We start from the raw sequence: 14,787 nt of genomic DNA, 5'->3' as shown, positions 1-14,787 counted from the left end.
AAGGAGCTACTTGGTTGGCGCTCGGAAAGGATGGTTTCAAGGGTTGTGGGTATGTGCCAGCATGTCCACCCCTAAATGCTGGGCTCTGAGTGTTAAGTGGGGAAGCAGGTTCTGAGTGTATAAATAGAGCCATAGCGTAAGCAGGGAGTAGGTGCATCGACTTTTTTCTTTCTTCCTTCCTGCCTTCCTTCCTTCCTCTCTCTCTCTCTCTCTCTCTCTCTCTCTCTCCTCTCTCTCTCCTCTCTCTCTCTCTCTCTCTTTCTTTCTTTTTGAGACAGGGTTTTTCTCTGTAATAGCCTTGGCTGTCCTGGAACTTAGTTCATAGATAAGGTTGGCCTTGTGATCACAGATATACCTGGGCTTAAAGGCATGAGCCACCATGCCTAGCTACATAAACATCCCTTTTTAAATTTAATTTAAATTTAATTTTTTAAAACATTTTTTGAGACAGGGTTTCTCTGTGTAGCCCTGGCCAGCCTTGAACTCAGAGATCTGCCTGCCTCTGCCTCCTGAGTACTGGGATTAAAGGCGTGCGCCATCATCGCCTGCATGGCTTACACCAACATTCTTGTTTGGAGAAAACAAAGCTTAGTTTTACAACTCTGTGTTGGCTGCTGTGCTGGGGCTGTGGTTGAGGGGCCGCAGCCCCAGGGAGATCAGCTTCCTGGGGTCTGTGGGTGAGTGCAAGTTGGGGAATGATTCTCTCTGAGGATGACATCAATCTCAATATGGGTTCCATTTTTCTCAAGTCCTGTCCTGGGCCCAGCTCTGGGTTTGACTCAAGGCTGGCTGACAGGGAGACGTTTTGGTAAATTACCCACAGCTGGTCTTTCTTAGGGCTGGAGAGGGGCCAGGCTGTCAGGAAGGGATTACGGGAGAGCAGTGGCCAGCTTGATCACCTGAGGACCAGGCCCTCAGGGGGTCAGGGAGAGAAGAGGGCTTGTTCAAAATAGTCTGCAAGGAGCCAAAGTCAGGGGAGGGCCAGGGGAGAGAGCAGGGCCATAGCCAAGGCCCTGGGGGAGCCAAAGTCAGGGAAGGGCCAGGGGAGAGAGCAGGGCCATAGCCAAGGCCCTGGGGGAGCCAAAGTCAGGGAAGGGCCAGGGGAGAGAGCAGGGCCATAGCCAAGGCCCTGGGGCCAGTGGGCAGCTGAAGAGGGGTTGGGGCAGGAGGCCCAGCCAGCCCTGGGTCCGTCCTGCTGTGTCTTCCAGGCTGTGTTCAGGCAGCGCCTCGAGCCTCTCAGGAAGTATGCAGAGCAGAATGGCCCTGACAGTGGTCAGCCATCATCTGGTATATAAATGTCTCATCACTGTGACAGATCTCACCACAAAGGTCACTTCAGGAACGGAGGGCATATTTGGCCCACAGTTCATGGAGGAAAATGCGTGGTCTCAGCAGGGCAAGGCTGCTGGTCACGTTGAGTCCACCATCGAGAGGGAGAGAGATCGATGCCGGCACTCTGCTTGCGGTCTGCCTTTTACTCAGTGAGGACCTCAGCCCGTGTAGTGGTGCCACCTACATCAGGGTGGGTCTTTCACCTCAGCTAACCCAATCTAAAAACTCCCTCTGGGGCGCGCCTGGAAGTTCGTCTCCTAGGTGACTCTGGAGCCTGTCAAGCTGATGAGCTCATTTGAGGCATCCGGGTGAACCGTCCTTTCTCTGCCCAATGAGGAAGGGGCAGGACAACCTCATCCCATCAGAGGATGGGGCTGGGGTGAGTGGAGACAGAAGAGGCCAGGAGGGAAGGTCACGCTACACAGGCATGCCCCACGTCCTGCATAGTGTGTGAGATACCGGGAGGCACAGCACACATCTGTTTCCAACAGTGTGTGTTTGCATGTGTGTGTTGCTGTATAGTTTTGCAGGCACCCAGATACGTGGGTTTCTGTGTTTTAAAAGCACGTTGTTTCATGATACAACTATTCCCAGTGAGCTTGCTGGCCAGCTGCAGGGAAATCAATGTTCCTCTTAATTGACTGTAACCCTCGTCAATCACAGAGGAACTCGGAATTTAGCCTTCTTCTCTAGGCAGCTTAGACAGCCACTGCTGGGGCAGGGGGATTGGTAATGGCCTTGTGGAACTGAGCCTTTGGGGGCTTTCTTGGGGACAGGCCTGGAAGGAGCCGAGGTCTGATAGGAAGCAGATGTCAGAATTCTCTGCTGGGTCCTGTCCTGCCCCTAAGTCTGGAAGTTGTAGAGAATGGTACACCCTGGGCTGGGGTATCCCCAGAGCGCCTCGAGGTAAGGGGCCTTTGATGTTGCCTGCTTCTCTGTTGGGGTACCTGAGAACAGTTTCCAGCATGAACTTTGTTGATCAGGGAGGCTGGTGTCTGAGGCCTAGTTCCCCTTTTTCTATTTCCTGAACCAAAACTGTTTGGTGTTGGGACCAGCATGTATGGTAGGAGCTGAGGAAGGTGTTGCAGGCCTTGATCTCCACTACATCTGACAGATGCGGAGAGGTGCAGCCAGCACAGGCCCAGGGCGTCATCCTCCTGACTCCCCCATCCCTAGCCTGCTGTGTGAACCCGGGAAAGTCCCTTGATCAGCTTTGGGCCATTCCCCAGTCCAAGCTATAAAATAGAGGGACAGTATGGAGATTTGGGGGGTTCTGTTCTAGGTTTTGGACCCTGAGCAGTCTCTTGAGGTCCCTCTGCTCACAGAGGAACTCTGCGACAGGTTTGGACATCCATATCACTATGGGAATCCGTGATCCTCTCTCTGTACCGCTTCTCAGAGCTGTTGTCTCAGGTCCACCACCAGGCACTGTCACTAGAAGTCTGGGGGTGTCTAGCATTTTCCAGCCAGGATCACATGCAAGGTGGCCCTGGGTCCTGGTAGCAAGCTGTGGACTCAGTGGACTTTGGTTTAGAGCCAATAAAAGTGAGGGGTAATGATTATGTGTGTGCATATGGACAAGGTCACCCCTCCCAGAACCGACAATGACAATGTGCAGGCTACAGATGAGGACCTGGGCTCTTAAAGAGCAAGGACCGCTCCTGATCACAGGGCTGAAGGGGCCTAGCGAGGCTGGCTTTGCCTGCACAGGAGAGCCAGTGAGGTCCTCTAACTGCCACATTTGTTGGGGGTGGGGGTGAAGAAGGACCTGCGATCCCACCAGGGTGACTTTGGAGGTCTCCGGCCCTTTCCCCTCATACCTGTCCAGGCTGGTGAGGGCTCACACTTTGATCTCTTCCCATGCAAACACCTAAAGAGGGAAAGAGGAGAAGATGAAATACACCACTGTTAGGCTCAAAGGGCTCCCCGTCACTGATCCAGCTGGAGGAAGCCCTGCTGATGGCCCTGTGGGGACAGCATGGTTGTTGCCAAGGAAACCCTTCAGAACAGTTTTGGCTTTTGCTGCCTGCCTTGGGGGTGGTCGCACCTCAAGGGCTTCAGTCTGTACCAGCCTGACCTTTTCTTCAGTCCTGGCCTTACTGAATGTGGTCCCTCCTGAGTGACAGGGTACACTCCTGCCTGTCTCAGATCTACTTTGTGGCACCTCCTCCTTGGAGGTGTGAGGACACTCACTGTCTCTCTGTCTTTCTCTCTGTCTCATTTCTCCCAGGCCTTCAACTATCTGTATAGTTGAGGATGACTTTGAACTTCTGATCCTCCTGCCTCCACCTCCCAAGCGTTAGAGTTACAGGCTTTTCCCTGTGCCCACTTTATGTGGTCCTGGGGGTCAAACCCTGGGCTCTGTGTATATGAGGCGAGCACTCCATTGATTATGCCTCAGCCTCCCCCCCTTTTTTTTTCTTTTCTACCTGGGCATTTCCCAAGTCCCGGGTCTGGGCTCTGAGGCCCGAGATTCTGCTTTTACTGCCGTTTGTGGAAAAGTGCCTCAGCGTGAGACGCCTAATCGTCTATTACTTGGAAATAGAAAGCACTGTGTGAAGGGCAAGTCCAGTGTAATAATAGTGACGCCGATGGTTTTGTTTTGAACGGCTTGAACTTGTTAAGTCCAGCAGATGCCGCGGCACTATTTAAAGCAGAAACGACTTATTGTAGGAGAATTGCTGAATCCTTCGAAAAGTTCAGCTTTTCTCAGCTGAGCCTTCGCTGTTCCCTCTTAGGGGTAGGGTGTCTGCTTAAATAGGGAGGACAAGCACACCAGCAGAACTGGAGAGGTAGCACAGTGGTAGAGCACTCGCCTACGATGTGCGAGGCCACAGGTTCCATCCTCAGTAGGTTCCCACTCCATATCAGCTTGAATCCTTGAGGTAACTTTGCTTTGATACCCGAGTTCCTGGTGACACTTCCTAACCGATGGAACCTGACATGCTGGAGGAATGAAAACGACTTTCTTTGTCCAGTGGATGGTAGTTGGCTTATGTCACTGGGCCACAAGATGAAGTGGCTCCAATATGGCAGGAAATAACCAGCATTCCATTTACTTCCTCCCAGTTCTAGGAGCCGACGTCTGAAGCTGGGGTGCACTCCATGGGCCCTGGCTAGGTCCTAGCTTAAAAGGAAAGTGCTGGCCTTGGCCTGCATCACCTTAGGCCCACCTGCCCCTTGGCTTTTGCTGGGAGACACACAGAAGCACCCATTTCACCCAGAGAGAGCACCTACAGACCAAATAAGTCCATCCAAGTCCAGTATGGATCTGCATATAGGAGAAACAAGGGTGACTCCGGCAGCTGTCACTGAAAAGGCCCATGTCAGCATGGGTGACAGCTCACAAAAACTATATCCCTGGAGTCCCCATCCAAGTCAACCTTCCCCCTCCTCTATGCTCTTGCACCCCTAAAGCCATGTCCGTTTGTCAGGGTCAGGAGCAAGTGAATGGCTGGAGTCTCGGGTGAGGGTCGGATGACACCTCTCTTACAAGCAAATGTTAAAGCGGTGCTGTGTGAGGGTGTTGTGCTGTTGGTCACACATGGCTCTTATTTCAAGACAGCAGCGCTTCATTGAACCTTGTCTATCCTCATGTGGCTCCCCCCCGCACTGTCACATGACCTCTTGACAAGGACCCCAGTTATTGGATTTAGTGTTACCCCTAATCCAGCATGACCTCATCTCTAATCTCAAAGACCCCACTCCCAAGTGGAGCACATTTCAAGTTTGTAGGAGGACGTGAGTTTGGGGCGATGCTACTCAGGGTACAGTGAGATGTCCCTGGGCACACACCCACGCTGGCAGCATTGGGCTCTGTGTGTAAAGGCTATCCTGCCCTGAGGACTCAGGACTCTGCTGGGGATCCCAGGCAGGCCCTGAAACCTAGGAAATGATGGGGTCCTGGGGGGGGGGGGCAGGCAGATGGAGAGATGCCTACAGGAAGGTGGCTCTGTGGGGGTGAGGTGGGGTTAGTTTCACACCTGCCGGAAGGCTGGCTCCCCCGTGAGCTGTTTGGCCCTTTTCCAATCCCCGTTAACTCCCAGTCCTGACAGGAGTCAGGAGCATAGACTCAGCGGCCCCGTGGGTCAGCAACCTGACCTGGCAGCCATGGGGGCACCACAGCCTTGTGTGCTGGGGCACCTCTTCCGGTCACTTCAGTCCTGGGTTAGATCCCCAGCATCCTATAAACCAGACATGGCGACCCATGCCTGCCATCCCAGCATTTGGGAGGGGAATGCAAGGCAGCATCCATCTGGCAGAGGTACTGTCCTGTCCCTTGTCCGTGCAGAGGACAGGCCCAGTTTGCCTGTGGAACTTCCTTAGTGTTTGTCACTCTCAGCAGGTGAGGGGAAGAAGGGCAGGTGGTCGGACATGGCTGTTTGCTACCTACGTCTGCTATGGTTCCCTCTCTGGTAGGCAGGTCACCCAGCCTGTGAGAGGTGAGTTTGCGTGCCCAGGTTGGGAAGACCCGTCAGACCAAGTACCTGAATAGGAATAAACAGAGTGTAAGCAGCAGCGTGTGTGTGTGTGTGTGTGTGTGTGTGTAAGCCAGAAGGTGAAGTGAGAATCGAAGCAAGTGAATTGAAAGTATTGAGAGCCAGCAGCTTCCTAGAGAAGGCCCCGGGCCGTGCTTGACAGGCAGATAAGGCCAGCAGAGTGGGATCTGTCTCAATAGCAGCTTGCACAATGAGATAAATGCTGCATAGAACAACTAATACTATTCCCAGAGCCCTGGCCAGCAATCAACGAGGAAATAAATCCTCCGAAAATCAAAGCAGGCCCCATACTGATGGAGGAAAATAGAAGGCTTAGCATCCACGGCTAAAACTCTTTGAAGATCAGGGGAGGTGGGCTGTAGACGTGGATCAGTGGGCAGAATGCCCGCCAAGCCCCGAGCTCCAACCCCAACACTGCATGGACCTGACTTGGCTGTGCATGTCTGTAATCCCAGCGTTTGGGAGGGGAAGGCAGGAGGGTCAGAAGTACAAGGTCATTCTCCACAACTTAGTAAGTTTGAGTCTAACCTGGGCTACATGAGACTGTCTCAGAAGAAGGGAAGGGAGTCGGGGGAAGGAGACTGAAGAGATGGCACCGTGGTAAAGATCACTCGCTGCTCCACCATGAGGACTAACTGAGGTCTGACCTTTGCACCCAGGCTGGGCTGCTCACAAATACCAGTCACTCCAGTTCCAGGGAGCTAATGCCTCTGGTCTCTGCAGGTACCTGCACACATATGTGTGCATACACTCAAACAGACATGTACACACATGGTCTCACTCTGTAGTCCTGGCTAACCTGGAACGCACTGTGTTAGACCAGGCTGGCCTTGGACTCACAGTGATCTGCCTGCCTCTGCCTTCTGAGTAAGTGTTGGGATGAAAGGCATGTGCCACCACACCAGCAAATAAAACAAATCTTTAAAAAATCGGTAAAGGGGGTGGGGCTAGAAGGATGGCCCAGCCATGAAGAGCCTTGCTGTTCCTGCACCTATGTGAAAAGCTCAACATACTGTCACGTGCCTATTATGCCAGCCCTGACAAGAGGATCCCTATACCTTGCTTCCCAGTCTGTCTACCCAATCAGGAAGCTGCAGGTTCAGTGAGCAACACTTCCTCAAATTATAAACTGGAAAGCAGTAGAGGAAGACACCAATCGACTACGCCCCGCCCCCAGCACCCCCCAAGAATGTGTCCTTAGGAAGCCAGCGTTAGTTCACTGGCGGATGCCCAGGTTGCTGGGTGTGAATGTGTCTTGACGTGATGAACAGACTCTGGGGAGCTGGCTGTGCCTAGGAAGAGGCCTCTGTCACCTGGGGGGTCCTGGGCTCACCTGTTCACCGTCTTGGCAGGAAGACAGAAGTCTATTTGTCTTCTTCAGTCCCAGGTGCGGTGTCTTACATACTCAGCACTCTGTAAACCCGCCGGGCCCCTGCAGAGGTGGGCTTCCCTGCTGTGTGCAAGGTGTGCATTGATGGAGGCAAGCTCCGCTCCACCTCGGCTGATTTCCGTTGTGGCCTCTGCCGATTGTCCTAGGCCATGGGAAAGCCATATGGCCACTCATGGGCTCACCTCCGGCTCTCCTCTCCCCTCTAGGCTCACCCCTGGGGCTGGCCTCATTGAGAGGATCCAGGCCATTGCCCAGAATGTGTCTGACATCGCTGTGAAGGTGGACCAGATCCTGCGCCACAGCCTGATTCTGCACAGCAAGGGTGCGTCATGGCCAGGACACTGCCCTGTGTCCCCAGAGGCCAGTGCCCTGCTGGGTAGGGCGAGCCTCCAGGAGGTCCCATTCCTCTGGTAATGCTTGCCTGGTTCTTGGGGGCCCTACTTGAGGCTTTCATCAGGTGGACCTGGTCGAGCCCACCTTGGCCTGCCTGAGGGTGTAGAGGACCAAGTGGGTCCCTGCAGTTCCAAGAGTAAGGGCCACCATTCCTTTGGGTTTGGGGAAAGCTGGAGGCTTCTGCCCAACTGCCGTCATTGGGAAAAGCAAAGGTTTATTTGGTGGGGAGCCTGGGGTGGGGCTGTCCAGGGAACTGCCCTGTAGTTATTTTAGAGAGCTCACCATACTGAGCCTGGGTTGTGGGGTTGGAGACACCTAAGTGGAGGGGGCAGGGGCAGCTACTCTTCTGTCCCACTACAGACCACACCCTGCTCTGTCTGTGTGGCCGCTTTCGGGCCCCAGTGCCTCAGTAAGCTGCCCTCTTTTTTTTGCAGTATCTGAAGGTCGGAGGGACCAGTGTGAAGCACCCAGTGACCCCAAGTTTCCTGACTGCTCAGGGAAAGTGGAGGTGAGGCCTAGAGCTCCCCCCTGAGGCAGGGTGCAGACAAATGGAGGCTCCTCCTCAGGGCTCTTCCCAGTCCAGCTCAGCTCTGGATTTCTGCCCCCAGCTGAGCCTTTTATTGACCAGGTCCCTAGCTCAGCACAAGCTGATAGCACCTGGACTCAGAAAAATGCTTTCTCCGCTGAGTCTATAATCTGATCACCAACCCGAAGCCCTTTGGGGCCAGTCACCCTCAGAGGGGCTTTGGCACTTTCTTACAGCCATCTAGAACAGCATTCTGACACCATTCAGTCACTCTGTCCTTGGTCCTCCTTGCCCGACTCATGGCTGTTGGACCGAGGGCCCCTCCTCCCTACCTCCAGGGGCCACTTCTGACTGCACAGTGTCCCTGTATACAGAGAGCCAATCCATAGCCCTAAAACCAACGCCCCTTGAGCTCTGAACCTGAAGGGGGTGCTGTGGAGCAACAAACTCCATCCTTAGAGAGCTTGTGGGACCCCTGTGGAAAGAACTTCCCTGGCCCTGCTCTCCATGGAGGATGCTTGATGGTCCTGGTCTCTTAGTGACAAAGACAAGGGGGACATGGGCTATGGCTGCTGAACCTCCTGGATCTTTGCACTGGTGCTTGGCCCCTTGATGTCCAAGACTTGGGTCTCAGGCCCTCTTCTGCAAGACCTTGGAGAAGGTGACCCACCTCTTTTTCTGGTCCTCAGTCACAAAGGGCTGATCTCGGACCAGGTTCCCTGGTCCAGTTGTAGATTTCTACTCTGCTGCAGTATCTTTAGGTTGGGGCACACCTCACAGCTCCTGCACAGCCTGGAAGATCTTGGGGTGCTTGCGGCTGTGGGAGTCTATGAGGTGATCTGTGGGTGGGTTGCTGGCTGCCTGCTCAGTCCTGACCTTCTTCACAGTGGATGCGTGCTCGCTGGACCTCAGACCCCTGCTATGCCTTCTTTGGAGTGGATGGCACTGAATGCTCCTTCCTCATCTACCTCAGTGAGGTTGAGTGGTTCTGCCCCCTGCTGCCCTGGAGGAACCAGACAGCTTCCAGGAGAGCCCCCAAGGCCCTTCCCAAAGTCCAGGTAGGCCTTGGAAGTGGATATCCTCAGGGGCAGTGGGAGGGAACCTCAGTCCTGCCACCTGCTCCGTCCCCATGGAATGGGGCTCCCAGTTCCGTCAGCTGAGAGTCCCCAGATCACCTTCTATGGAATCCTTTCTGGGGAACTTGCCGGAGTCCTGGAGTTGTCCCTTAATGGGTTAGAATAACAGTAATCTGAGCTGTCATGTACTGAGTGCTTCCTGCCTTAGGGCCACTTTGTTTGGCCTTCTGTGGATCTGATTAATGGGAGAAACTCGCAGGCCTGGAGAGTTAACAGGTTCAAGGCATCGTTGATGTGGTACCATTGAAAAGCAGCCTGGTCCCTGGTTACTCAGAGCTGACCAGCTCCCCAGAAGGACACGGGGAATGTGGTTGATGGGAGCTGGGCTGGGGTGTGAGCACTGGAAGGAGAGCGCAGATCTCCTGCCCTGATGCTGGAACAGGCACCCACCTTATGGTCGGTACCAGTCTCCATTCTAGGAGAGCAAGGGACAGGATGGTGAAGGTATGGTTGGGGATTGAGAGGGCTGGCATGTGGCTCCATCCCAGGCAGTGTTCCGGAGCAATCTGTCACACCTCCTGGAGCTGATGGGCAGTGGGAAAGAGTCCCTCATCTTCATGAAGAAGCGAACCAGGCGGTTCACTGCCCAGTGGACCAAGGCTGCCAAGCACCTGGCACAGAAGCTGGGGGACACCCGGAGGGACCAGAAACAGGTATGTCATCCTCTCAGGGAATGCTTGGATGAAGTGCTCGCATCCCTGAGGTTCCAGGTGGCTATAGGCATGATGTTTCAAGTAGATACAGAATTCTGAGTGGGAATGAGTGTGGGGTACAGGGTTCAAGGGGATCACAGGTAGACCAGGGTTCTGACTGGGCATGGTGGATGTTCTCCAACCAGTGCCATTAGATCCAGACAGAGGATTTGATGGAGACAGGGAGCCTCTGGCCCTTCTCCAGGCTGGGGCAGGATGCTCAGTCCCTGGAGGTCCTGCATCCTCAGGACATTTATATCAGGGCAGGCAGAAAGGTTATAGGAGTCTGGGAATAACAGACTGAGGAGGGCTCGTTGGCCTATCTGTCCATCCGTCTGTCCATCTGCCCACCCATCTATCTATTCATGTAGTAGGAAATTGCATGCTGTCACCTCCCTCTCCATTTCCTTCAAAGTCCTTGCATTTCATAAAACTCCGTCTTGCCTGTGTGTACCATTGTCAACCTCTTCCATCTGCAAAGTGAGCTCTGAGGCAATCGCACAGCTGCCTCTTTGACTACAGCCCCAGTGTTCTGTGTCTAAAAGCGGCCAACCAGGCCTGGCCTGGAGGCCCTTTGTGCTGTGGATGGTCTCCTGGGGTGTTCCTGGGGGCGTGGTGGGCAGACCTAAGAGCTGCTGCAGCTGCTGACCCTCTATGTCCTGCTCTCCTAGATCCTTGTCCATATCGGCTTCCTGACAGAGGAATCTGGGGACGTGTTCAGCCCGCGGGTGCTGAAGGGTGGGCCTCTGGGGGAGATGGTGCAGTGGGCCGACATTCTGGCCGCTCTCTATGTGCTGGGCCACAGTCTGCGGATCACAGTCTCCCTGAAGGAGCTGCAGAGGTGAGTGCCCAGAGAGCCATTCACATCCCGGTGGGGTGGGGGTGGGGAAAGAAGGAGAGCCCAGCCCACCAGCTGATACTCCAGCTGCAAGGTCCACAACCTGGCTGTGGCCTCTGTCAGATGCTGACCGTCCCTGGTTCCCTCCTCCACCTGCTTGTCTACTTCCTACTCCCTGACCCCTGCAGACGTCTGTGTGTATGTATGTATGTATGTATGTATGTATTTATAGTTTTTTGAGACAGGGTTTCTCTGTAGCTTTTGAGCTTGTCCTGGAACTAGCTCTTGTAGACCAGGCTGGCCCCGAACTCAGAGATCCACCTGCCTCTGCCTCCTGAGTGCTGGGATTAAAGGCGTGCGCCACCACCGCCTGGCTTGGCCTCCTGTGTGTATTTAGAATGCATAGAAGAAGTATGCTTGTTTAACGCTGGTCCTCAGGCTCCTGACCTCTGTTGAGACTGACACTAGGGTCTGGTTTGTGCTCAGAGGATAATGCCTAGTGTTTTGCTTGAGAGAGGAGCTTCATGTGCTCATGGGATCTCCTCCATCTGCCTTCCTTGTGGTTTTGGTATAGTCTTCAGGGCATCTCTTCTGGAGCTGGGCTCATTGGCGGGTCTATGAGGGTGCTATGATTGACTGGTAATGCTGACTTTCTCAGTGCTGGGCTGGTCAGGGTCCTTCTAGCATGGTGGAACATAGATGCACCCCACCCCGGGCCTGTTGGGGAAGAGGTTCTAAAAGATTGTTTGACTGTGAGAATTTGGGGGGGATACAGGGAGTAGGGGTAAGTGGGATACCAAGGGATTGGAGAGAGAGAGAATCAGATAGACAGACAGACAGAGGGATACTGGAGGGTGGGAGCTGATGTGTGTGTCTTTGCTGTTTGTGTGTGTCTTGTCTGATATCTTGTTGGGGGTCATTTTTTTGCCATTCTTATGTTGGATGCATATATATAGGTATTATATATATTTATATATGCTTTTTCTGGCTTTATTTTTTGTATTTCTGTGTAGCATTGGATACATACATAGGTACCTCTAAAATGTGTACTAATGAAGTTATGATACACAGGAATCAAATAACCCACAGTGCTGTGCCCATCCACCTAAGACAGAAAATAACACCAAGGACACATTGCAACTGGACCTCCCTCCGCCACCCTCTGCCTATTCCACAGGAAACCTGTAGCTTGAATTCTGTCTCACGTATGAATCAGTGGTGTGAGGAGGCGGGGACTTGACTGTACTGTTGAGAGGGGCACTAAGATGAGCCAGTGGTTTGAGGGTGTTCATCCCCATGGCCTGAAAGTCATTCTTTATGGCAATGCTCTATCTCCAGTGGAGACAGTGAACGTGACAAAGTGTCTCCAGAGTGACAGGGACAGCGGAAAGCATGACAAGTAGGCCATGTGTAGGGTAGAAAGGTGTTGGGGACCAGGGTGGTGCCCATATATGTACGGTAGTGCTAGGACACACCAGTGTGTGGGCTGCTGCCCGCTGAGAAATAACCTTCTGCCTCCAATAGCCAAAGAGCTGCGGGAACTCAGAGGGCCCAGAGGGGAGCTGTCCCGGAGTCCTGGTGCTGAACTCACAGACAATTCCTGGCCGTGGGGCGTCAGCCCGCAGTCTTTGGGCATCTGTGGGCAGCTCTGTGCGTTCAGTTGCACAGCCGCCTCCATGCTGAGACATGCCTGCTCACCAGCACCTTCTGCCTGCACCATGCCCACCTTGCTCATTCAGGCAGAGCTCGGAGGTGGGCTGACAGGATGCCTCGATGACAGCTTTTGCAGATAATGAGGTGACTTTCTCTGGCTAGGAGGCTTCCGGCAGGAAAGTCACGTGGTTCATGGAAATAGGAGGAGGACCAGTGGGTGACCCAGGGCCAGAGTCTCAGGTCAAGTGGCATCAACAATCTGGTGGAAATTCACACACCCAGGATTGCAATGGGACAAATACTGACGGTGACCAGGGACTCTTATCCCAGGATCTGACCTCCAAAGACCCTTGGGAGCAGGGACAGCCTGTTAGGTTCACCCACACTTCACCCTGCTCAGGAATCACCCTAACCACATAAGGCACTCAGCTTGAGTCTTCTTTTCTGACTCACCGGGATCTGTGCCAGAGAAGTGAGCTGACCTAACTCTACTCCCTGAAGGACGGGAACATTTCTTCCACACACCTGGCACAAAACCATCAGTACACAATCCTGCTGGAGAGGAGCAGAGACTCTGCAGGTCTTCCAGGGAGTCAGGGATGTAGTTCAGTTGCTCTGTTCCAGCCCATGCCAGAGCTCTCTTCCCTCAGCCCCCACTCTGAGTCCTTCCCTGCCCAGAGCACTGCCACCTCCTCTGTCCACTTCAGGAACGGGTGCTGAGCCTGAGGCTGGTGTCCATTGACCATCCGTGGCCAGAGCAATGACTGTGGGGTCCTGGACTTGGGAGACACTGATAAAAAGTAACATGGCTGAGTGATGCTCACCTGTAGCCATTCCTTTGCTACTTACATGTACTTTCCTGTGTATATACACACACAGTGCTCCTACATGAATATATATATATACACACTATATATATATATATATATATATATATATAAAATTCACATGCAGGCATATCATGAACGTATGCATATAATCCACACAGACGCACACATGAATTTATACATATAACACACACTCGCACATATGAACTTATGTAACACCCACATACATATACTTACATGAACAGGCATATAACACACATGCACACACATGAATCAATACATGTGAGTGTGTGAATGTGTAGCGTCTACATACATTCACATGTGTGAATATGTGCATGTAACATCCACATTTACACACATGAACTTATGTAATACCCACGTGCATAAACATGACCATTCCTGCGTACACAGTACACATTATTCACAGGCATGCATATGTATACCGCTGCATGAAGACACATGCATATCCATTAATGTGGGGATGTATATGCTCACACCTACTCACATACATGTGCACACATATAGCCTCTGCTCTCATATATACATATATGTTATGTACCTATGCAAACATGCATGCTCACATGTACACTTGTATGCTTATGCATGTGCAACACACACACACACACGTACCCTCCTAACACCTCACCAGAAACTCAGTCTTTTCCCCGAGGCTTCACTTCCTGCCAGGCGTCTGTGGATCTCAACTGCAGCAGGGGCCTTAGCAGTCACCCCATCTCAGAATTGCTGCCCAGAAAATTGGTAGGCTTGGCTGTGCCTGAATGCCCTGGCCTTGGTCCCTGAGGGATGTAAGTGTGAACGAGCATCTTGCTCTGACAGGGTAGCTGGGTGTAAACAGCCCACCCCTCCTGGGATATCCTCACGATTGAAAAACAAAACTGCCTTCCCTGGGGGATCGCCACTACAAGGTTAGCAGCCATGTTGGGCTAGCGCTCAGGGCTGCGGCTCCAGCTTTGGCTGCAGCAGGTGCCTGCTTGATTGAGCACATACCAGCACAAGGTCTCCACTCTCGGCATCCCGGTTCTGTGGCTCTTAGCCACACCTGTGAATGTCAAGGTAAAGACACTGCGAAGCTCAGAGCCGTGGCTTTTCCCAGTGGCCTCCCTCAGTGCAGTCCCAGGGCTGGGAGGCTAGGAAACCATAGAATGGGGCTGGCTTTGCCAGACTTGTGCCAAAGGGGTGTCCTCGGTGTACCTAGGACAGGGCCAGAGGATGGGTTAGGGCCTGGGGTAGAGCTTAGCCTTGATGGATTTGTAGGAATGTGAGGGTTCCTCATGAGCCTGGAAGCTGTTAGGATCCCCTTGGCTGTAAGGGCTGAGACATTAAGGATGAGGCCCGGGATGGGAGATGAGACTGAAGAGAAACCCATTGAGCTGGTTAGATTTGTCAGTTTGATACAACCTATAGTCAGTCACCTGGGAAGACGGAACCTCAACTGAGGAGTTACCCAGATTGGCTTCCCTCAGTGATGGAGGGTGACCTG

At 53.1% G+C, this 14,787-nt stretch overlaps 1 protein-coding gene across 2 annotated transcripts in view; it reads left to right on the top strand.

The window, feature by feature from the left end:
• Mgat5b (alpha-1,6-mannosylglycoprotein 6-beta-N-acetylglucosaminyltransferase B) overlaps positions 1 to 14,787 on the top strand; it is a 65,268-nt gene that overhangs the window by 17,515 nt on the left and 32,966 nt on the right. For both annotated transcript variants that reach the window (XM_038328256.1, XM_038328255.1), the window contains exons 4-8: positions 7,428 to 7,543; positions 8,049 to 8,122; positions 9,028 to 9,198; positions 9,765 to 9,929; positions 10,640 to 10,809. In XM_038328256.1, the coding sequence (XP_038184184.1) occupies positions 7,428 to 7,543; positions 8,049 to 8,122; positions 9,028 to 9,198; positions 9,765 to 9,929; positions 10,640 to 10,809 (696 nt within the window). The remainder of the gene's footprint in view (positions 1 to 7,427; positions 7,544 to 8,048; positions 8,123 to 9,027; positions 9,199 to 9,764; positions 9,930 to 10,639; positions 10,810 to 14,787) is intronic.

This window comes from Arvicola amphibius, chromosome 4 (genome assembly GCF_903992535.2).
Source record: "Arvicola amphibius chromosome 4, mArvAmp1.2, whole genome shotgun sequence".
NCBI classification, from domain to species: Eukaryota; Metazoa; Chordata; class Mammalia; order Rodentia; family Cricetidae; genus Arvicola; species Arvicola amphibius.
Note: the sequence above shows the minus strand (reverse complement) of the source record. Positions and strands in the feature narration are given on the sequence as shown.